This window comes from Dendrobium catenatum, unplaced genomic scaffold, assembly GCF_001605985.2.
Source record: "Dendrobium catenatum unplaced genomic scaffold, ASM160598v2 fragScaff_scaffold_421, whole genome shotgun sequence".
Classification (NCBI taxonomy): Eukaryota; Viridiplantae; Streptophyta; class Magnoliopsida; order Asparagales; family Orchidaceae; genus Dendrobium; species Dendrobium catenatum.
Window position 1 is genome coordinate 205,738 of NW_021318883.1, and position 24,029 is coordinate 229,766.

At 35.4% G+C, this 24,029-nt stretch overlaps 1 protein-coding gene across 2 annotated transcripts; it reads right to left on the reverse strand.

Moving 5' to 3' along the window:
- Window positions 1-557: 557 nt before the first annotated feature.
- Window positions 558-22,461, reverse strand: LOC110110554 (UBX domain-containing protein 1). 2 transcript variants are annotated; one of them, XM_020842091.2, is made up of 11 exons: window positions 22,072-22,461; window positions 19,907-20,002; window positions 18,956-19,032; window positions 18,557-18,636; window positions 5,245-5,305; window positions 2,413-2,480; window positions 2,204-2,285; window positions 1,791-1,883; window positions 1,616-1,690; window positions 1,001-1,120; window positions 558-885 (listed from the first exon to the last, which is right to left on the reverse strand). In XM_020842091.2, the coding sequence occupies exons 2-11, from the start codon at window positions 19,998-20,000 to the stop codon at window positions 703-705; spliced, it is 933 nt and encodes a 310-aa protein (XP_020697750.1). In that variant the 5' UTR covers window positions 20,001-20,002; window positions 22,072-22,461; the 3' UTR covers window positions 558-702. The 2 variants fall into 2 exon arrangements, with proteins under 2 accessions (XP_020697750.1, XP_020697744.1); XM_020842085.2 differs by having other exon boundaries at window positions 18,557-18,642.
- Between the last annotated feature and the right edge of the window lie 1,568 nt (window positions 22,462-24,029).

The window sequence follows — 24,029 nt, forward strand, 5'->3', positions numbered from 1 at the left end:
TTGCTAACTAGTTCCAAAGTCCTAACACCTAGCTTTGACCGTCGGCATCCATATCAATCATTCAATCAGCAAACATTTGCAGCAGAAAAAAGAGTTTAGACTGTACAAAATCTCCAAATGCAGATCCTGCTTCTGAAGGTAATCAAAGTGCCGTTGAAGATAAAATAGTAATAACAATAATAATAAATAAATAAATAAACAAACAGTGCCGGGTCAGTTCCGGATTTGACCCGAACCCGACCCGCTGACCCAAATTGACACCACTATTGAAGATAACCTCTCAAGTTTTAGGCCCTTAATACTTCAAACTGAAGCAAAAGAAGAGCGTAGCAGTTCAAATTTCTAAGCCCTATGAAATGGCAAATTATTACGTGCGGTGTTCAGACCGTTCGGAAGCGAATCCGGATGCGCCACATCACCTAGATGCACCGGGGTCGGGGTGACGTGGCTTGTTCGGATTCGCCTCCGCACGAATCCAAACACCGCACGTAATAATTTGCCCTCTGAAACAACTATTCGAAGTCTGAATACAACTTTGTTTAGAACTTGCTTAAAACTGGTTGAAAAGCAAACTTATAATCTTAAATAGAGAGCCAATACCTTATCCTTTTGAATTCATTACAAAGAAAATAGCTGAACAAGAATAATATTTGTGTTTCTTCTTTGTTATCCTAAACCATTGCAGTACATATTAAACTGGCACTACAGTGATAGCATTCCAAAGTAAGGGTTTGTGAGGGCTGAGTTCAATGCCAATCCAGCTGAGTTTAGAATTGTCATTTCTACCTTGCTCCGTGGCATATACAAGAACTCGTTACCTTCCAGTTTATGGAATCCACAGAGCTCAAGAAACTCAAGGCCTTCTTTGAATTTCGCCACTCGATCCTGTTCGAATCATTTGAAAAGGGAAAACGGTATAGAATTCCACTATTAAATACAGCACTCAACTAAAAAAACAAAATCTGTGATGAGACTTGTTCATCAATGGACTTAAGATAACCTGAAATAACGGGTTGCTAAGTCTGATCTTCCTATATTTCTCATTGTCTGGATTTCTTACCACGTTCGCCACATATGTAAGGAGTGTTTGGAATGCTTTCTTCACTTTAGCATCATCATCCTGAAATATTTTGATAAATGAATAAAGGGAGATTTACATACATACCATCATATATTCATATACTATTCTATTTATATATTTAACACCTAAAATTTTAATATTACATGCATACCACCCATAGTTCATTTTCATATCAAATATGAGTTGTAGAAATGAAATATATGAGTGGTAGGAAGGAAATAGGAGTGGTATATTTGATATTAAAATAATATATGATGGCCTGTATGTAATAATAAAATTTTAGGTGTTAGATATGTAAATAGAATGGTATAAAGTGATATCTATGTAAATTACAAGATGCATTATTGTTGTTCTGGGATATGTGATGTTATCAAAATCATTAAAAAAATCAGTTGATATTTTATTTGCCTTTTGAACCTTCTAAAACAATGCAAGCAGGAATTATTAAAAGATAATTAAGCCCCTACTTGACAATCGGAATATAATAATACAACAGAAAGTTGCTTAGAGAAAATTGAAATGGAAAAGTTTTACCTTGTGGTTCTTCTTGAGAGATCTTAGACAATCTTTCAGGGTTTCCTCCATGGAAGGAATGACGGATTTTGGACCCTGGGAAAAAAAAAATTAAGTGCGCAATTACAAACAACTTATTGTACAGTTCACTTCATGCCGTGCAAGTAGGGGGTTTAAAATATAAAGAACAAATTACCTTAATTGCGTTCCCTTCTCGTATGGGAAGTGGTGTGGGTTTTCCAGTTCTAGGATTTTCAGGTGGCAATCCAAGCTTCCTCCTCCTTTCTGCCTGCAATTAAATTGGTAGTAGAAGATGCAATTAGGCACCTAAAACTGGCATTGATCTAAGAAATACTATTGGTTAGTTCAGCTCAACTTTATGGAGTCTATTTATGCTTATTTCATATTTAAACAAAGTCGTTAAAGCTTATAATAGTAATTATGGCTTCGTTTGGGACAGTTTTTTTTATGCTTCTTAAAATAGTTTTTTAGTACAAAAATTAATTTTTTTAACAAGAAAATTGCTTCAAGAAGCAGCGAGAAAGTCGTTCCAAATGAAGCCTATGTCTAAGCCATGTGATGTTTTAGATGGATGAAATCAGGAGGAACCTTGTCCAGTTCCAGTTGCTGGCGAATCTTCTGTCTGGCCCTCATTTCCTCCTCCTTTTCTGCTTTTCGGAAGGCAATTATTCTGCATAAATCAATTTCATTATCATTAATACAGCCATGAAAATTTTTCTCGGAACAGGAACCGCAACTTGAGGTGAATCAGAAAGAATTGTGCAGAAGACAATGAAAATAACAGGAAGGTGATTAACCGCTGTCTTTCGTTCTCCTTTTCACTGCGTTTATCTTCCATCAGCCGTTTACCCCTTCTTATTCTCTCCTAGAGAGTGAGAGTGAGAGGTAAAAATATTAAAAATATGATACTCATCGTCTTGTCCAAATAAATGTCTAACTAAACATGGGTAACATCAAATAAGCTTTAAAAAATAACTATATGCAAAACAAATTGTATTACAGTAAGCATATGGCTCAAGCCCATTAACCTCATGCATGTAGATGTCAATATATAATTTTTTATAAAACACAATATAATAACGAGAAAATGGTGCGAGTATAACAGAGGCAATTAATTAGAATTGCCAGGATAGAAAGAAAAATATAAGAGAGCAAATACTGTTGACCTCTGCATAAGGTCCAATAAAAAACAAGAAGTAAAAAAAAATAGAAGAATATCCATACCTGCACTTTGCCAAAACCCATACCAAAGTCTTGCTACAGTCACATCCCCACCGCAAACCGGCTCACATTCGGGTTTCTCGGGATGACCCGAATCCGACCCGAAATTTCATACTGGTTGCAAAACATAACCTGAACCGGACAAATTTCGGGTCCGGGTTGACCCTAACACGAAATTTTCGGGTCGGATTCAAGTTGAGTTTTCGGGTCGTGTTAAATATTGACAGACCTACTTTAAACTTTAGAAAATTATTAATAATTATATATAAATCAAAATAATATGAAATTTAAATCATCAACTCCTCTGATCTCAAAGATCATAAGAATTTTTTTTCAAACCCTAAATATCTTTCTTGAATTCTTAACAAATCATTAGAAGTATAGGATATTAGAACTTGGAAAAATAATATAAAATGCATTTCAAGTCCAAATGCTTGAGATTTTCAGCGATATTCTTGAGGCTATTACAAACCTCGGGATTTAATTCAATGCAATGTTAGTCATTTGCTTGAAAATTTTGTTAAACTCTAATTATGGGCTAGTTTAGGATACACAGGATAGAAGAAATTTCTTCAACAAAAAATATAAAATATAAAATAACTTGCAACAAGAACTTAATATAATCAAGAAGAAAAGAAAATTAATATCAAATTATTTTAACAATTGCAATTAAGGTTCCTAATTTCTAAAAATAATACAATTAAAAATCAATAAATCACTAAAAATTCAAAACACCTCCAAATGGGTTGAACTTATCAAGGAATTATTCTTAGGACAACAATGATCTATGATTTAAATTTCAGGAAGATTGGAATCCATTTGAGGGTTGAACATAAAAACTAATTTGAACCCAAAGAAAAGCCTAATTTAAACATTTAAATTTTTGAAAAATCATAATTAATTGTTGAAAATTATAAACATATAAATTAAAGTGCATTGAACTCATAAGGATTGTAAAAATAGAGAAAAATGAGTTTGTCAATATTTAAGATCAGAAACTTCGATTTACTTAAAATGAAATACTAAGACAATATAAAAATCAATAAATCATAATAAATCATGAAAATTTTCAAATAGCCTAAAATTCTTCGTAACTTCTCTGAGTTATCCCTCACTCATGTAAAAACATTTCTGAAAATTTAAGTCCATTTGGTCACTCTAATCACAAACTCTAATTCTTAGTGTCATCAGGGTTTTAAGAGATCTAGAATTTGAAAATGATATTAAAAATCAAAATAAAGTCATAAATTTTTTTTTTTTTTAAATCTTGATGATCACCGGAAATAATGAAAATTAAAATTTAAAGAAATTAATTTTAAAAAATATATTTTAATAATTTTCTTAATAAAATACACGAATAAATTAAATAAATCATAATAAATAAAAACACTTGAAATATTATGAGATGATCATGGGATTCAGAACTTGCTTCTATGCGAAAATAAAAAAGTGAATTCAAATTATTATGGGAAGTTTATAAGGTGATCCCCCATCCCAAGAAATTTTCTCATAATTTTAGAGTTTATTTTAATAATAATTTGAATTTACATCATCAAATAATTCAAAAATAATATAAATTCAAAATATTTTCAATTTTTTATGGGATATTGCTGAGAATGTTCTCTACTTTAGAGATTTTTTTTCAAAAGTTTTTTAATCATTTAAAGTTAAAATAAAATTTAATAAACTTTGGGTTTAATAAAACAATAAATAAAGAAATAACCTTAAAAAATTAGAAAATTCATTACGATTGCAAAAAACATAGAAAAACACAAAACAAATTTTTATTAACTTAAAAAATTACAAAGAATAGTAAACTGAATAATCTAAACAGACATCAAAATTAAAATAAAATTTTCTTTAACAAACTCCTAAATAAAAGCATTAAATAACAAAACCATAAAAAGCCACTTTGTTATCTTTCAAGATATTTGTAAAGTATCACCTCACTTCTTGGGTGAGTTGTACGAGAGATTATTACGTGCAGAGTCCGGATGCGTCCGGAGGTCAATCCGGATGTACCACATCATCCAATGCACTATGTATTAGAGACGTGGAGGGTCCGGATTGACCTTCGGACGAGTCCGGACACCGCACATAATAATTTTTCGAGTTGTACACCTTGCTATGTCTAGGATGTTTTGAATAGCAAGATTCATCTCAAGATGAATGCTGTGCATTTGGTGCATGTTTTAAAATCTAAAATAAAAATGAAATCACAAGCTTCTAAATTCAAATAAAAGTAGTAAAATACTTACATAAAATTGAAATATTCCATCCCTGGATAAATTATAAACAAATCAAAATTGAAAATAAACTTATGCAAAGGCTAAGAATTAGGGTTTGTGGCATTCGTACCTTCAGAACGCATACAAAGGCTAAGATAAATATACTTAATTCTTTCTTACCTTCTCTTGTTCTCTTTCCATCCTTCTTTCATCATCTTCTCTCTTTTTCCGTACTTGCTCCCTTAATGCAAAAATACAATCTTTTAAAAAGTAGGAGATTGTTTCATTATAGTCTTCATATGAAATAGAAATTACATTAAATTTTCCAAACAGGAAATGCATAAAATATATCCATCAAGAAGTTAGAATCAGCATTACTCTTCATTTCTGAAGAAAGATACTGGGTTCTGCATGCTTTATTTCGCGCAAGGATCACCTTTTACAGGAACACGATCTACTAAAAAAAATTAGCTTTGAAGCAGACATGGAAACGACCTTCTTGAGTAAATTGATCAAACTATCATGGAATTCATGTTCATGAAATATTACATAAATCCAAAGGAAACTTATGAACTTATTACAATTTTGTTGGAAACCAAAAACTATTGTCATGTTTAAGGCGTAGGTCCCAATGAGACGGTTTCTCACGCAGTGGAAGGGACTCCGTAAAATATGACTTATTTCTAACTAGAAGACTTCAAATTAAGATTGCGTGGTTCACAGACTGATTTTATAATTCTGTTCAATGATTCGTATTCCCAAATCAATCATGTAGCTATATGCAGTTGAAGCACGAGGTATGTGGTAATCTTTAAAATAATAAGACAGAACCTCAGAGGAAATTTATTAAGGCAATGTTGGTTTGAAGGAATTGAAAGATGGGAAATGGAAAGGAAATGTAACTGGAAGTAGTAAACGAATTGAACTGAAGTTTGTTTTCACTCACTAATTTGGTTTAGAAGAAATTGAGCAAAAACAATTTCTTTCTTGTTTTTTAATAAGAAATTAAGTTGATCTTTTTAGTTTTTCTGGGCAAGGAGAAGACATGTGAGTCACATTGATGCAAGGTAAATTTTTCTTCTCATTTCTCACTAGGTTTTGATGGGGCTTGTTAATCCAAAAAAGGTAAATTCAATTACCTATTAATTGCATTGGAAGTTTGGAACCAAACGCCCAATATAAAACTGTGAAGTAAAATAAATTGTCTTACCTCCAATTCCTTCAACCAAACATACTCAAAAGGGTGATCCAATTGCATTCCAATCACCTCCCTCATCTCATATATTATTCGCACATTATTTTGAACAACTTCTATCCCTATAACATTAGCTTTATTCATTTACCTTTGTTAGACCGGTCCAACCGGTCTGACGGGACCGATTCACGCATAAGAAGGCGGAACCATCCACCTCCTGTACACGATATCAAACGTCGAATGCACGCCCGAATCTGCAGGAGGGATTTAGGAAAGTTTTTTTAGGGAATTAAGAGAGAAATTTGAATGTAGGGACGGTTTAGAGATTTTCTTTTGATTTCTATGCATTAAATACTTTGTTTTCCTAGGGTTAGGGCATCTTGAATTTGGCTAAAATTTGAGATATCTTAAATTTAGATTTTCCTTTTGGGCTCTAGCAGCGTCTAGAGATTTGGGATGGATCGATCCTCCTCTCGAATAGAGGATCAATTGTATCTTGTTATTTTCCGTTTCCCTTATATCAAATAATACAAATTATCTACTGTTTTTGTGGTTTTGTGTGGATTTTGGTAGAGAAAGCTCGCTGTTTTCCGAAGATTGATACGAAATACTTGAGATAAACAAGTACTCCATGTCAAATTGGTATCGCACGTCGATCCAAGGGGAATCAATGGCGGGAAGGAAAGTGGAAGTTTTGGATGGAGAACTTGGGCAACTCAAAGCAGATTTTGAGGAAAAGATGGATGATTTTCAAAGTCAGATTGCATCCATCAATGAAAAAATGGAGGAAAAGTTTGTCGTGGTGGAAGACATGTTGAAGAACTTGCTTGAAGCCAAAACCAAACTGGTGACATCGAAAACAAAGGAAACTACCGGCTGCCATGGAAGAGATGGGAACCCTAAAATGTCTAGGGGAAGGGAAATGCCAGAAGTGGAGATCCTGGAGGGAGAAGACAGAATGCCTCCTCTAGAACCACTTTCTAAGGAGGAGATGAGCATTGGCTACGCAAGAAGGGGTGCTGAATTTGTAAGGAGGGGGGATGATTTCGATCGTCGGGGTGCTGATTTTGAAAGAAGAAAAGGGGATTTTGATGAATGGTTTGGATATGATCGCCGGAGGGAAGATCGTGACAATTGGAGAGCACCTCCGCTTCAAGGAATGGGAGGTTATGGAGGATTTAGGGGAAATGGGTGTGACCCGAGGGTGAGCAAACTGAAGATGTCAATCTTTGAGAGGATGCGCACAAGTGGATCTACAAGGTAGAAAGATATTTCATCGTCAATGGGCTGACAGAGGAGGAGAGACTGACAGCAGCGGACTTATGTTTAGAAGGGAAAGGCTTTGTCTTGGTATCAGTGGAGGGACATGCAATGACCCATACAGATTTAGAGAGAGTTCAAGGGTTCTTTGGTGGAACATTTACGAACTGGCAGGGGAGGAGACTTCTACGAGCAGTTCTTTGCTTTGACACACGAGGATTGAGTGACGAAGTACCAGGATAGATTCGAGTACCTTGCCAGCTGATTGAGCCGCCTTTTTGAGACAGTGCTAGAGGGGAACTTCATGAAGGGATTGACACCAAAGATCCGAGCAGTGATTATAGTAATGAGGCCTCGTGACTTGGGAGAGGCTATGGAGATAGCTCAATTGGTAGAAGATCAGAGGCTCCTGAAGGGAGAGACGAGAGGCGGCAGCTCCAGAGGCTCGTACAGGATGACCACCACCTTATTGAAATCCAAGGAGCTAACACCGGATACTCTTTGGGGGACTTCGAAGGAAAATACTGCAGGAGGAAGACCTGGGCACAACTTTAAGAAGTTCATAGAGACAGAATTACAGGTGAAGAGGGCGAAGGGGCTCTATTTCAGATATGATGAGAGGTATACGTCGGGGCACAGGTGCAGGGACCGAACTCTTCAGGTTCTTATTGTTCGTGATGAAGAGGGAATGGAGGAGGGTGTCGTCTTTCTACCTTGCAGACAAGATGGATCTTTTGGAGGGGAGTATTGTTATTGGACCGGTCCAACCGGTCTGACGAGACCGGTTCACGCGTAAGAAGGCGGAACCATCCGCCTCCTGTACGTGATATCTGACGCCAAACGCACGCCCGTATCCGTTGGAGCCATTTAGGAAAGTTTTTTGGGAGAATTATGAGGGAATTTGAATGTATGGATTATTTAGGGATCTCCTTTTGATTGTATGCACTAAATACTTTATTTTCCTAGGGTTAGGGCATCTTGAATTTGGCTGAAATTTGAGATCTCTTAGATTTAGGTTTTCCTTTGGGCTCTAGCGGCGTCTAGAGATTTGGGAGAGATCGATCCTCCTCTTGAATAGAGGATCAATTGTATCTTGTTATTTTCCGCCAATGCCTAGCAATTAAGTTCCCAAGCTACATTGAAGGTACATAGATAGCAGCAGTTCAGATCGACAGCAAACAAACCTTGACAGAAAAGATTGAAAATCCAATTACATAACCTTTCTGGGTATTATTATTACTCATCTCGACAAGAGAGTTCTATTTTAGCAAAAGCTTTTTTTGGTACAAATTTGACAATGTATGGCTTTATGGGATACATTGACCGCTCAAAATTTTATTCTGAAATGATCGAAAAACTGGTGAATTTTAGGCCTCTGACGTACAAGTGCAACTCAAATGCAACAGAAAAATTAAGATTGTGTGGTTCACAGACTGATTTTCTTAATGCTGTTCAATGATTCGTATTCCCAAAGCAATCATGTAGTTATATGCATTTGAAGCACGAGGTATGTGATAATCTTTAAAATAATAAGACAGAACCTCAAAGGAAGTTCACTAAGGCAATGTTGGTTTGAAGGAATTGAAAGATAGGAAATGAAAAGGACATGTAACCGGAAATGGTAAACAAATTGAACCGAAATTAGTTTTCACTCACTAATTTGGTTCAGAAGAAATAAAGCAAAAAAAAATCTTTTCTTGTTTTTTTATAAGAAATTAAGTTGATCTTTTTTTTTTCTCGGCGAGGAGAAATGTGAGTCACATTGATGCACGGTAAATTTTTCTTCTCATTTCTCACTAGGTTTTGATGGGGGTTTGTTAATCCAAAAATGCATACTCCTAGGTAAATTCAATTACCTATTAATTGCATTGGAACCAAACACCCAATATAAAACAGTGAAGTAAAATAAATTGTCTTACCTCCAATTCCTTCAACCAAACATACCCAAAAGGGTGATCCAATTGCATTCCAATCACCTCCCTCATCTCGTATATTATTCTCATATTATTTTGAACAACTTCTATCCCTATAACATTAGGTCTATTCATTTACCTTTCTAATCCTCTCACACTAATTTGATCAACTCATCAATATTTTTTTATCCTTTGTTGTACATGCCCAAACCACTTAACTTCATTTTTCATCTTTTAATATATATCACTTAAATCTTTTTTGTAATATAATTATTCCTTAAATTTATCCTTCCTATTTTTATCATACATCAAGCTTAACATTCTCATTCTCCATCAAAATCAACTTTAATATTGATGATTTTTTATAGCTCAGCCTTTGAATCCATATAACATCATTAGCCTATTTAAAGTTTTATAAAACTTATCTTCAAGCCTCAATAATATCCTCTTATCACCAAAACATCTTAGGAGCTTATCCATACATACATACATAAATAAATAATGCACGCATACATACATGCATGCATACAGATGCATACATACATACATTCATACATACATGATGCACACATACCACATAAATACATACATATATGCATACATACATTCATACATACAGATGAATACATGCATACATGCATGCATACATACATACATACATAATGCATGCGTGCATACATACATACATACATAATACGTGCATGCAAATATACATACATACATAATACATGCATGCATGCATACGTACATACATGCATACATACATACAGACATTCATACATATACATGCATACATACATACATATGCATTCATATATGTATGCATACATCATGCATACATGTTTGTATATATGTATGCATGTGTGCATGTATATATGCATGCATACATACATTTATGCCTGCATGCATACATCCATGCATACATACTCATGTATGTGTGTGTTTGTGTGTGTGTATATATGCATGTGTAGAAAATTCACATGACGAACCTATTGATGCTACAATTGAACTAATTTGACTTTAAATGAGCTCAAATCAAGCAATTGAATTATGCTTAAAAACTTCTAAACAAAAATTGATGGACCGAATAGCTTCTAATTATAGCATGTTAATAGTCATCGAGCTGCTCGACTAGATGAATCTAACAAGCCCAAGATCACTCGGTTTTGACATCATTAAGGCCTTCAAATGATTAATAAATAATTTATGATCAAGAGGATCAATCTGGACCATACTATGGAGTGCTTTAGATCCTGGCCAAATTTACCAAAATGCCAATGTCAAAAAGGCTATAATTAGAGCCTCATTCAACACATAAAGGTGGAGGTTTAACAGCAGAGAGAATTAAAGACTCTCTTACATTTCCCGACTATCACTACTAACAACCACCATTAGCAATCACGGTCATCGTTTCTAGACTACTGCCAAGATTTAACATTTTTGTTGGGTTTTAATTATTCTCTTGCAAAAATCATATTTCTATAATCCTACAATGGGAATCAACTAATTATTCCTTACATTATTTCTTCTTCAATAGAGAGAAAGGGAGGAGTTGAGATAACTGAAGAACTCTCTTATACGACCACCATCAGCAATTGCTATGATCTTTAAACGTTGTCGAGAATTGACCATATTGTTGGAATTTAACTGTCCGTCTGTTTACACTAAATTTCTATAATCCCTATAACTAGAATCAATCAATTGTTCTTTACATAATTCCTTCTTCAATTGTGAGGAAGGGATGATTCTTATATCTCTTATTCTATAGTATATTGTTACAAATTACAATTGCGTCAAACCCTATGATTTTTTTAATTTTTAAGTTTTTCACATAAAAGTTGCTTGCCTCCTATATTTTTTTTCTGTTCATGCTGAATTTTTGTCCAAAGCTAAAATATAAAATATATACTCCACCGATGTAAATTTTCTAGCACGTAAATATATGTATGTATGCATGCGTGTGTATATGCATGTAGATACATCTATATACATACATATACACACACACATATTATTATATACACACATGACACATATCAATATAGGTGTGATGCTCACAACCTAATTTGTCATAACTATTTATAGGCTTAGACATTGTGATAAAAATGAAAAGATAGCAATTCCAAGGGTCATATTAGAATATGTAAAGGCACATAACTGAATGTCCATGACCAGCTAAGAAAATACATGAATAATGGAATATGAAATATTCTGAAATAAAAATGAAAAAAAAAAGATTTGTGGGAATAATCTTTTATCTCCTCAGGTTAAGAGTTTTCATGGAGAAGCTATGTCATGTCAACTCCAAATCTCCGAGGAGAAGCTATGTCAAGACAACTACAAATCTTCAAGAAGAAGTTAACTCCAAATCACTCTAAATCTTCGAGGAGAAACTCCCACATCATACTCCCACCTCCATGTACATCTATGACTTATTCCAAATGTCCATTTTACCTATACGGAGGGTGGGAAAAGCGAGAGTATGCGATAAGATTAAATTTCTATGCAACATGAATAAATTCTCATGCAAGGTGGTGATAATTTGCCTTCAAATGCATAATTTTTTTCTCTCCTTACATAATCATAATAATAATTCAAATAGATGAAACTAAAGAGAAAATAACATGATCATATTTAAATAAATACAAAAAGAAAAGGACAATATGAAAATTACATTAAAATGTAGAAAAATATAAATATATTTTGATCATGTAACACTTGTGAAGAAGGCCATTAATTTAGCCACATCAATATCTTTCATTTTTCATTTTCTTCGATTAATCTCTGATTCTTATGTTATATCATAGAATTGTTCTATATTCTACCAATAGACTGATCATCCCGTTAATCTTTTAAGTTTGAGCGTTCAAGTGACCAAGGTCTTCTTGTCTGATAAAAAATATTCTTAATGAGGGTAAGCATATGATACTGATTTGATGAGTAATCTTAGAAAGGAGAGAGAATCTCAAAGAATTTCATATTTACTAAAGTATGTTTTTAATATATATACACGCACGGGCAAGAGAAGAGAATAATCAAGAAAAATATATACAATACAATACAATACAACATCAAGCCTTTGTCCCACTACGTGGGGTCGGCTACATGAATCATTTTTCTCCATTGTGTCTTGTTAAAAGTCAAATTCTCGTTTAAAGCTAATAAATAAAGATTATTTCTAAAATTTTCTAACCAAATCTTTTTCGGTCTACCTCTACCTTTCTTAATATAAGTCAAATCTAATACCTCTATTTTCCTAACCGGGTCATCGGAAGGCCATCGTTTTATGAAAAATATATAAAAAAAAAAAGTATTCAATAATGAAGAAATATTGTAATATAGCTGATCATAAATAAGTTAGCACATATGATGGTTTAGATATTATAACATTCCCATACTAAAGGTGGCATGGAAATTATCAACTTGAGTCTGCAAATAGTAGTGACCAAAGATGATGTAGAGAAAGAATTTGTTGCTAAGATATCGCGGGTGTTACATAATGAGCATGATCGATCAGTGAATAAGATATTATTGTGAATCGGGCACAAAGTTGGCAAAAAAATCCATGTCAAAGAAGGCACAGATAAGATCCTTAAATAAAGGAATTGATAGAGAGCACTGACTGAGAGATCAATGTAAAAGGCCAAAATCCACAGTGTATTCATTGCTTGAGAACATAGTTTGCAGTGGTGAATATATCTTGTAAGCAATGAAGAAGGAAGCAAAGTATCTTAATGGTTGAGGACAGAGATAAGTTGTAGGTAGCATCCGGAAAGGTGAAAGGTATGGCAATAAGAGAAAGAGTTGTGATACTTTTGGAGGTTGGCAATGGAAACGCATGTGGAATCTTGTAGATGGGGCGAACCAAAATATGAGGATTATTTTCATTGACAATAAAGCGAATCAAGTCAAAGAAAAGGTGTGTAGAGTGGAGTAGAAAGAGGAGGTCAACAATGCATTCGTGCAAGGTGTGCAAAGGTTTGCATAGATTGGGATAGTGCAAACAGAGGAACAGAAGAATGTCATCTTAGCTTACATGGAAGTTTACATGAGTGCGAAAGAAAGCAGTTCATGATTAAATCACAAAAGTCCATCAAGGCTATAATGTGACTGATAAGAAATACTTGTCAAAAAGAAGAAATCCCATTCTGAAATCAGAATTCAGCAACCTGTAAATCAGCTTTTGACAAGAAAGTAGAGGAATAATAATAGGAACACTCTTTATTTGATACTTGATAGTAGATGAAAGAAAGCAAGCAAGATACAATGATCTTCAATTCGAGAGAAAGATTTGGCTCTCCCAATCCCTAGCCAACGGCTAGAGCCCAAAGAAACCTAAGAAGACTCAAACTCAGCGGACAACCAAGATAAACCTAACCCTAGGCAATCTCATCTATTTAAAGCATACAAATACAACTCCAATTTACTAAACAACCCTCCCCAATTTCAAATCCCTCCTAAACCTCTCCCTCCTCTTTATTTTTTTATTCAAATAGTGGGCCCCACAAGCGGCCAAGCTGCTGTCTTGATCCATCTGGCATAAACAAGGAGTCGGCCCTTGTGTTGGGCCAGCTGGGCCGGTCTAATAATAATGATGTTTCACTCTCTTATATGACTCCCATGTGACGTCGTAGTCTGGTAGGTTCCATCATTTGATCAACACCTTCTTGATCCCCCCTTTTCCCTGTCAAACCACTTTTAACTCCAGTGGTCCCAACACCACCTCCAAATTCTTAGTCAGTAAAACTGGTAACTCTAAACTAGCTGCATGATCCCCAATAGATCTCCTCGGTTGTGACACGTGGAATATCGGATGTAAGGTAGTAGTCGAGGGTAATCTCAAGTGATAAGCCACTGCTTCAATCCTCTCCAAAACCTCATAAGGGCCAAAGTACCTCGGGGCTAGCTTCTCATTCCTCATGTTGGCTACTGTCCTCTGTTTGTAGGGATGCAGCTTCAAGAACACCCTATCCCAAACTGCGAACTGAATGTCCTTCCTGTTCCCATCCGCCTACTTCTTCATAAATTGTTGACCCCTCAGCAGGTGCCTTTTTAATTCGTCCAACACTCTCTCCCTTTTCCTCCAAATATTGCTCTACTGAAGAGAATGGTGTGCTACTCTGCCCAAAATGCACTAAGTCTGGATGATCTCTTCCGTACACCACATTGAAAGGAGTCATTTGGGAAGCTAAGTCGTACAACGAGTTGTACTAGTACTCCACCCATGCTAGCCACTTGGCCCACAGCAAAGGTGTCTCTGAAGGAAAACACCATACGTAAGTCTCCAGGCTCCTGTTTATCACCTCCATCTGCATGTCTATCTGAGGGTGGTAAGCGGTGTTCCTCTTCAACACTATTCCCTACAACCTGAACATCTCTCTCCAAAAAGGACTAAGGAACATCTTATCTCGATTAGAAACTATCGACTCCAGTATCCCATGCAACTTGACCACCTCTCTGATGAATGTTTCTACCAATATAATTGTTGTTTAAGGGTCTCGTAAGGAAATGAAGTAAGCATGCTTGCTCAATCTATCAACCACCACTGAAATCATTGTAAACCACTCAGATCAGAATAGCCCATCAATAAAATCTATGGCGACCTCCTCCCAGACTCTGCCTGGAAGAGCTAGGGGTTGAAGTAATCCCCCTATAGCCATAGCCATGTACTTGTTTCTCTAGCATACTTCACACCTAGCCACCATCTCTCCATATACTTATGCACCCCGTTCTAATATAATTATGTTGCCAATCTCCTTTGTGTCTTCTACACACCAGAATGGCCTCGACCAGCACTCCCATGGAATTCCTGCAATGGATGGGGAATATAAACCGACGTCCGTAGCAGCACAAATCTCCCTTGGTACAATAGTCTCTCTCCCTTTAGAGAATAACATGGGTGGCTACTCTCATCCCTCAGTATCCATCCTAATCTTCTTCAACACCTCGTCCTACACAATTTCCTCTTTGATAGCCCCTAATCTACCATCAATGGTACTGAAATGGTCATCTCATGGAACTACCACATACATCTGGATAAGGCATCAACCGCCTTATTCTCTAATCCTGGCATATACTGAATCTCAAAGTCATAGCCAGCAGCTTTGATAGCCACCTCTAATGCTCCTTGGTCACCATCCTCTGCTCTAACAAATATTTCAAGCTCTTCTGATCTATTTTGACAATGAAATGTCGACCCAACAAGGTTGCCATTTTTTAATCATTAAAATGATGGCAGTCAACTCCCTCTCATAAAATAACTTCAGCCTAGCTCTGATCGTCAATTCTTAGCTGAAGTAAGCTACAAGTATGTGATTCTGCATAAGCACTGCCCCCAATCTATACCATGAGGCATCAGTCTCTACTACAAAAATCTGGTTGAAATCCGATAGGGCCAATGCCGATATTGTGGTCATGGCTTGCTTCAATCTCTCAAAAGCCCGAGTAGCTGCCTCCCCCCCCCCCCCACACAATAAACTATTATTCTTCGACTTTTCCATCAGTGGCCATGCTATAGTACTATATCCTCTCACAAATCTTCTGCAATATCCTGTTAACCCTAAGAAACCCCTCAACTCTCTCAAGTTCCTAAGTAGATGTCATTTCAGCATTGTCTCAATCTTAGCCTGATCAGCGCCTACTCCCTCCTGGATACCACGTACTCCAAGTACTCCACATTGGCCTATGCAAAATAACACTTCTTTATGTTGGCCCTCAGCTGCTGCTCCTGTAACAGTCCTAAGACCACCCTCAAGTGTTCCAAATGCTCCTCCTCTGACTTGTTGTACACTAAGATGTCATCAAAGAAAAATGATACAAACTTTTGAAGGTATGGGCAGAATACCCTATTTATAAGGGACAAGAAAGTAGCAAGGGAGTTGTTGAGGCCGAACGGCATCACTACGAACTCGTAGTGTTCATCGTGTGTCCTGAATGCAGCCTTTTGGACATCCTCCTTTCTCATCCCAGTATGATGGTATCCCGACTTCAAATCCATATTGGTGAACATCACTGTTCTACACAGCTCATCCAATAGCTCATAGATCACCAGAATGGGGAACTTGTCCGGCATAGTTTCTTTGACTATGAGGGTAGGGATAATGCCAAACACTAATCGGTGACACCTCCTCGATCCCTCAAGGTGATGGCGTGTTTCTACTCCGTCAGTGGTGGTAAGCCTTGAGATGGCTAAAGACCTCACTGAATTGTTATATGAGTGATTGTACTGAAAGGGGAATGTCTCACTCTTAATCCAGTCTAATCCCCTCTAAGCTTTGCAGCTCCACTAAGAATCCTCCTCCCACCTCCTGCATGGTCCTTACTATGATCTTGAGAGACACCATAGCTTTGGACAATCTTGCATCTCCCCTGACCACCACCCTTCTACCCTCCATCATCAATGCTTCCTAATTAATATTGGTATCCCCCAAGGTTTGTATCTATTTCACCCCAGGATGACATCAGTGTTTCCCAGCTTCAATGGGAGGAAATCCTCCCTCATTTGGACCTCTTGTATAGTCAATACCACTCCCTCGATGTTTAAGAGTTTAGTTTCTTTTACTTAAGGGGTTTCACTAAAGTCCCCTCCCTTACTGGTTTAGAAACATTCCAACAAGCAGTCCTTGAACTCCCTCAAGTAACGTATGGGTCGTCTCATGTCCCTTCAATAGTACCAAGCCAAAGTCTTCCCTTCCAAACATAGGCTAGTTGTTGTCAGCCTCTCCTCCTTCGTCAATCCATTGACGGTGAAATATCTCTCCACCTTGTAGATCCACCCATATGCATCCTCTTCCTCAAAGATAGACATCTTCAGCTTCCTCAAAATCACATCTCCTTATGTCTCAATCCTCACCCCTAAGCTCAAAACCAGCCCCTCTTCTTACAAAATCAGCACCCATCCTTTCATACATGCTACTCATCTCTTCACTAGAAATAGGCTCTAAGGGAGGCATCCCATCTTCCCCCTCCAAAATCTCCACCTCTTAATTTCCCCCTCTCCAAAGCGGATTAGGGTTACCACAACTTCCTTGGCTGCTGATGACTCCCTTCGCCTCCAACGTTGGCATTTTAGGTTGGGCCTCCAGCAATTTCCTCAGTATTTTTTCCATGATGGCAAACTTCCCATCCATCTTTTCATGAACGGATAAAAATTTATTCTCGAATTCTAAAAATTTATCCACAAAATCTAATTTTAATTGGCCTAGTTCCCCTTCCAAAACTTTTACTTTCCTTCCGGGTATTGGTACCTTGAATCAAAGCACTCTGACACCAATTTGATAGAAAATACTTGTGAAAAATAGAATAAATCCCTTGCTGAAATCAGAATTCGACAACTTGCAAATCAGCTTTTGAGAAGAAATAAAAGAATAACAATAGGGGCACTCTTTATTTGATAATAGATGAAAGAAAGCAAGCAAAATATAATAGATCTTCAATTTGAGAGGAAGATTCGATTCTCTCAATCCCTGGCTGATGGCTTGAGCCAAAACAAACCTAAAAAGACCCCCAAATTCATCAAACAATCAAGATAATCCTAACCCTAGACAATCTCATCTATTTAAAGCATACAAATACAACTCCAATTTACTAAACAGCCCTCCCCAATTTCAAATCCCTCCTAAACCGCCCCCTCCTCTATATTTTTTTATTCAAATAGTGGGCCCCACACAAGGGGCGGGCTACTGCCTTGGTCCGCTCCAGCTAGACTGATCTAATAGTGACAGATTGAAAGAGTTCGTTAAAAAGAAAATTAAGAGACAAAAAGGGAATCACATTGACCTAGCTAGAAGGCAGAGAAAATTATAAAGAACTGAGTTTTTACTAAAGTATCTTCCTAATATAAGCATCTATGTGTTTATATATGAGCTAGAGCATAGAAATCAAGAAAAAAACAATAAAAGAGAATATTCTCAATAATAAGAAAATATTATAATAAATAATGCATATTTCATTGGAAATAAGTTATTATTTGAGATAATTTAAAAATAACATCAATTAGTACTCTTATTTTCATTCAGTATAAGCAAGGCATATATATTCAATTCATCTTCAAAAAGATTATAAGCGTTTAACTGATACTAATCAAATAATCTAACTTCAGAGAATTACAAAACTTAAAATAAACCTTAGATCTTTCAATTTCATCTCCATGTCTTCTCCTGTATGTAATGGTTCGCCAGATTCAATTTGTATGTCAATAGGCACCTGAAACTGCTAAAACCAATTAAATACTGTATCAAATTTAAGGTAGCATGCAGCAATCCAAAGAAAAGAATTTCAATTTATTAGATGCGACTATATTTTTATGAGAGGAATTAGAAGCCATCTCCAGTTATCAACCGTCTCCAAAACTATTCAATAATATTCCAAACTTCCATATGAATGCATATTCCATTAGTAACCCAACTTGATACAGTATTCAATAATATTCTTGCTGTGATGAGCTGAAGGTTTATGGAAAATCAAAGATGGATGGATGTCATTCTTAAGAGTGATTGCATTAAATCCAGGATCAGAATCATACCTTAGGAATATGATCAATGTCTGAGTCACCTTCATGCTCTAAGACCCAATTGATGGCATCTTCGATGCTAGAATTACCTAATGCATTAAAAATATGTTGATTAGTACATAGTTCAAAATCAGAATAAGCTGTCCAGATAACTTGAATAAAAGCTGTAAGCATTAATGCATTATCACTATGTCTAACATATAATTTACAGTTGGATCACTTGGATGAAAAGATGTTAAAAACCATCAAATGGTGTAATTATTCCACACCTTTGTCTGCAACAGCGATCAAAATACATTTGCTGTGAAACATATGAACAGAAAAGAAAAATTCTCTGAGAGATACTAGAAGCAAGAGCAATTAAAAAGATGGGAGTAATACAAAAGATATTGCATTTGGAGAGTATTCCTAATGAACTTGTACTGCAAAGGAATTTAAAGGATGGCTTCCAAGTTGTATATCGGACACCATAGGGTTCCACTATGCAAAGCTAATGGTATTAACAGTGTTGTACAAAGCTCAGCCCCCAACCCTCAGCACTACAGTGCCATTGCAAGTTGGTTCTCACTAGTAGACTGTTAATATAAGTTTATTAAATGATTTAATAGGCCAAGTTAGATTCAATATTTAGTCATTCCAACAGTGACGGGAAATAATTAGTGCATGTTAGATAATTTTAATTATAATGACTATGCTAACTCTAGCGGATAATGGAGGGGTTGTCACATTAAGGCTTCATTTGAGACGTAATTTTTACTGCTTCTTAAAACAGCTTTCTAGTACAAAAGTTAAAATTTTTGTACTCAAAAGCTGCTTTAAGAAGCAGTAAAAAAGCCGCCCCAAATGAATCCTAAATCCTAAGAACTGATACGGACAAACTGGGACAAGTTCATAAAAACTAACATATTGGCAATAATCTTTGAACTAAAAGGAAAAGATAAGTTTCACCCTTTGATATCTTACCGGAATAATAAAGTGCTCTTGTTGCACGGATGGTTGGGAATCCCATGGACTCAAGTTCTCGAAGCATTCTTTTGTCAATTCCCAGGGCAGCCATTGCTTTTACAGTACAAAAAGAACATTTAGAAAAGGAGAAAAAGAATAAGACAAAATGTGTTATGTTGCACTGATGCAGGCTTGAAGCGGTATATTCTTATGCAATAGATCCATCCTCAAACACATTTCTAATAAAGCACCAACCTTTCATAGAAAACATGTAAACTTTAGAATCAAAGTGAAAGTGAATACTGTGGGGATTTTTTTAACTTGATATCAGTTTAAAGATATTGAGTGAATTTGATCCCGATACACATCAAAGAAGAACAAAATAAAATAAACGATACTACATTTTTTGTAAAAAGAATATCAAAATTGTTCTCAGAGGGATTATAGATCTCATCTAGATTTTATGACTAGTTAAAGAAAGATGCCTATCATCATCCTTATCCATTGTTACACCAATTGGGGTTTGCTTTATGAAGTCTCATTTCATTCTTTCTTGTTGAGTATTGCATGAGGTGTTAAATCTATTTATTATAAAACAAATTTTACATTACTTCTATGAATGTTATATTTTTTCATCTTTTTTTCCTTCATCATCATTAGACATTCATCCTATTCACCCATCAAGAGAAAATGCATGCCGTTCCCTTGATACATAATTTAAAATGACAAATCAATGAATCATGGAATTAGTAAAGAATAAAGATTAATAGTTCTTGCAGCATGACTTAAGCAGGAAACGTTGATGGTTTCCATGCCAGAATAAAAAAGGCGAGCCATTGATTAGCTTTTGAAATGATTTACTGCATTATCCCAATTGAAGAGTGGCTAGTGGAGCATAACCTGCCATAACATGAATAGCAGTTCCAAAGGAAAATTCACGAAGGAAGAAGGAAGAATCAGGATTGAAGTTCAACAACGGTGGGTCCCTCAATCCAATGGACTTAAGATTGATTTTTCTTTCTGCATCATATATACATGCCTACCAAAATACTAATTGGTAGGCTTCAATGATTATATTTTTTTTATATCTACCATTTTATATGGTCTTAAAACTCAAGATCACACTTGTGGTTGTGATCTGCAATATAAGAATTACTATTTTATCAAGTGTCAACATTTTAATAATTTAATCATTCAACAAGCATGTCAAAAATATATAGATTAATTCCTCTAAAAAGTTCAGTTCTACCAAGGTATTTCTCGAATCAAATCAGTCCCATACATGCAAGCATCACCAACAACCCATGCATTTAAAGTCTCGACATTTGAAAGCCTCGTATATATGTTTTTCTTTTTAATAGTGAGCAATAAATTATAAAGTATGTGACTTAAACATAACCATAGAAAAAATAATATTCTCATTCAACCACCACCACAAATCCTTTCACAAAGCCTTTATACTTTGAAATCAAGATTATTTTCCCTTACCAATCTGGCCAAACATTGAAAAAAACAACCAATAGATGATTAAACAACCTTAAATTTTCTTGAAATCAGATATATCTTTAATTTTAATTATGCAAAAACAAATTAACAATTTTAATTCGACATTTGAAGATAGTGACATCAAAATCTAAATAGATGGAGAATGAATTCCCCTGTAAGGATAGAAAAGCTCATCCCATATATTATTTATATATGCATATGTCATATGAAAACAATATGCACTCCAGCTGCTCATCAATTTTTATATTATAAAGTTCAAGAGATATTGTCATGTACAAAGCAAAGGAATTAAATCTAGATAATAAATTTTGGGCAAAAAACAGAAAAAAATGCCTTTCAGCTGCAAAAAGAAATATTTCCAAGCGAAAAAAAAAAATTGATTGTCAAAATGCACATTGAACCAGAACCGAACAACCTACCAATTTTATCTTTAACATCAAAAGAGTTCAGATAAACCCCATTTCCCGGCATTAGGTCACAAAAAAAAATCAATGAAACATAGAAATCATAAAATGGGGGATAACAAACATAAGCATCATTCATATTACACATTATGCATTATCTGATCTAGCATGCATTATCTGATCTAGCATTTAGCAGCCCTGCATAGTTCATTAGAAACCGGAGAGATGAATCGAACCATTAGAACATAAGCAAAAAAATAAGAAAATGTCTACCTCCAATCTAATTGCTTTCGGACGTCGCACGCAAGCTCTTCGTCCAAGAGAAGCTATTATATCCTCCGCTCCAATGATCTCCTTCTCGATTAGGCTCATTAAAAAGGGTCCATGATCTTCGCATCTTAAAGGAAGGGAAAAGGGGGAAAGGAAGATCGAGACGATGGCCGGAAGCATTCCTAAGGAGAGATTCCGTGGTAAAAATAAAAAAAAATGCTTTCCCAATCTTTAATGGACCGGCTCTAGTTTCCTTTGCGCCGCTTCATTACTCTCTTGTAATTGTGTTTATATTCTCCAGAATTTATACCTTTCCTTCCCCTTTGATCTTCCTGATTTTGTTTATCGAGAGGCCTTTGTTGTGACGCTCCATGGTGTAAGCTCGGCGAATTTTTTTAAAACATGTAATTCGAGGGTGTAAAGTATTTCAGGATTTGGTGAATATTGCTGTTTGATTTAAAAACGCTGAAATCTTGTTGTGTATTTAGAATATGTTCTAATATAAGTTTGATATATTTGAAATTATTTGGATTAGTATGATTTTTAAATATATAATAAATTTATCATCCTTATCATTGTCTATCATCATTGCTATCACCCATTTGTCATTACAACCGTTGTCACCACTCACAACTGATATCGCCACCAACGGTTGATCACCAGCCGCCACCAACGTTTGATCACTGACCACCAGCACTACTGAAAAACATTGTCACCACTACTGAAAAACATTGTCAATTAGCCGATGTCGCTAACTGTCATCCTTGGCCGCCACCGTCCACCCCCCATCGACCACCACCATCACGGCCGGCCACCAACCATCATCATTATTAGATTTTATACTATATTTTTTTACTTTAAGTCAAGTAAAAAAATATTCACCTACCATCACCACCAAAAAATAAACCATATATTATGGTGCAAGTAATTTATAATTTGAGATGAAGCTTATTCCCTGAACCATTTGGTGAAATCAGATTTTGTGAAGAAAATGCCAAAACATTTGGCTATTTTTGCACAAAACTAAAAAAAATTCTCCAAATGCTTTGACATTGTCCACCAAATTGTATGGCTAAGAGAGAGGGGGGAGATAAAGAGAGAGAGAGGAAGGAGATAGAGGAGAGACTGGAGAGATTATTTTTTGCATAATATTAAACTTATTTGTTTATATAATATTATTAAAAATATTATTTTTATATAATTTTAATTAAATATCATTTTTTAAATATAAGTTAAATATTATTTTTAATATTGGTAATTTAATTAATTAAATAATTAATTAGAAAAAATGAACAAAAATAAATAATTATTATTTATTTTAAGATAAATGAAATTTAAATTTTTATTAAAAAAAATAATATTATATAAAAAATAATCTCTCCACTATCTCTCTCCCCCCTCACTCTCTCTCTCTCTCTCTCTCTCAGCCATATAGTTGAGCGAAATCATGGTGTTAAATCATGTTCACCGGCCGAGTTCGAGTCCAATTCAACTTTAACTTGATAGTTTTTTACCCGACCCGATTTGGGATTCAAGTCACTTTTCCAACCTGAACCCATCTCGATTTAGATTCAGGTTAACCATACCCGCCCCGCAAGCAGTTGAGTTATGGGTTTTAATAAATTTTTTCACCTTTCAACTTCCAACTTTATCCACTATAAACCTAATCATAGCTGGACAACCTATTATGTTATTTTATTTTTGATATTTCATTTGAGAATTTAGATAAACTCTATTCTTGAAACCATATTTTGAACAAACAAAGTCCTTGCATTTTATCTTTATGGAATTTGACTAGTAATTGTGATGATCCATGTGAATATTAAAAACAACATTATGGACATGACTACAATAAACCTTGCATGCATCTTTCTCATCCTTACACACGCCCTGTCAATATGAAGTAAAAACACAGTGAATACAGAGTAAAAGCACAATGAAAGTGCAAAAAAAGGGCATCA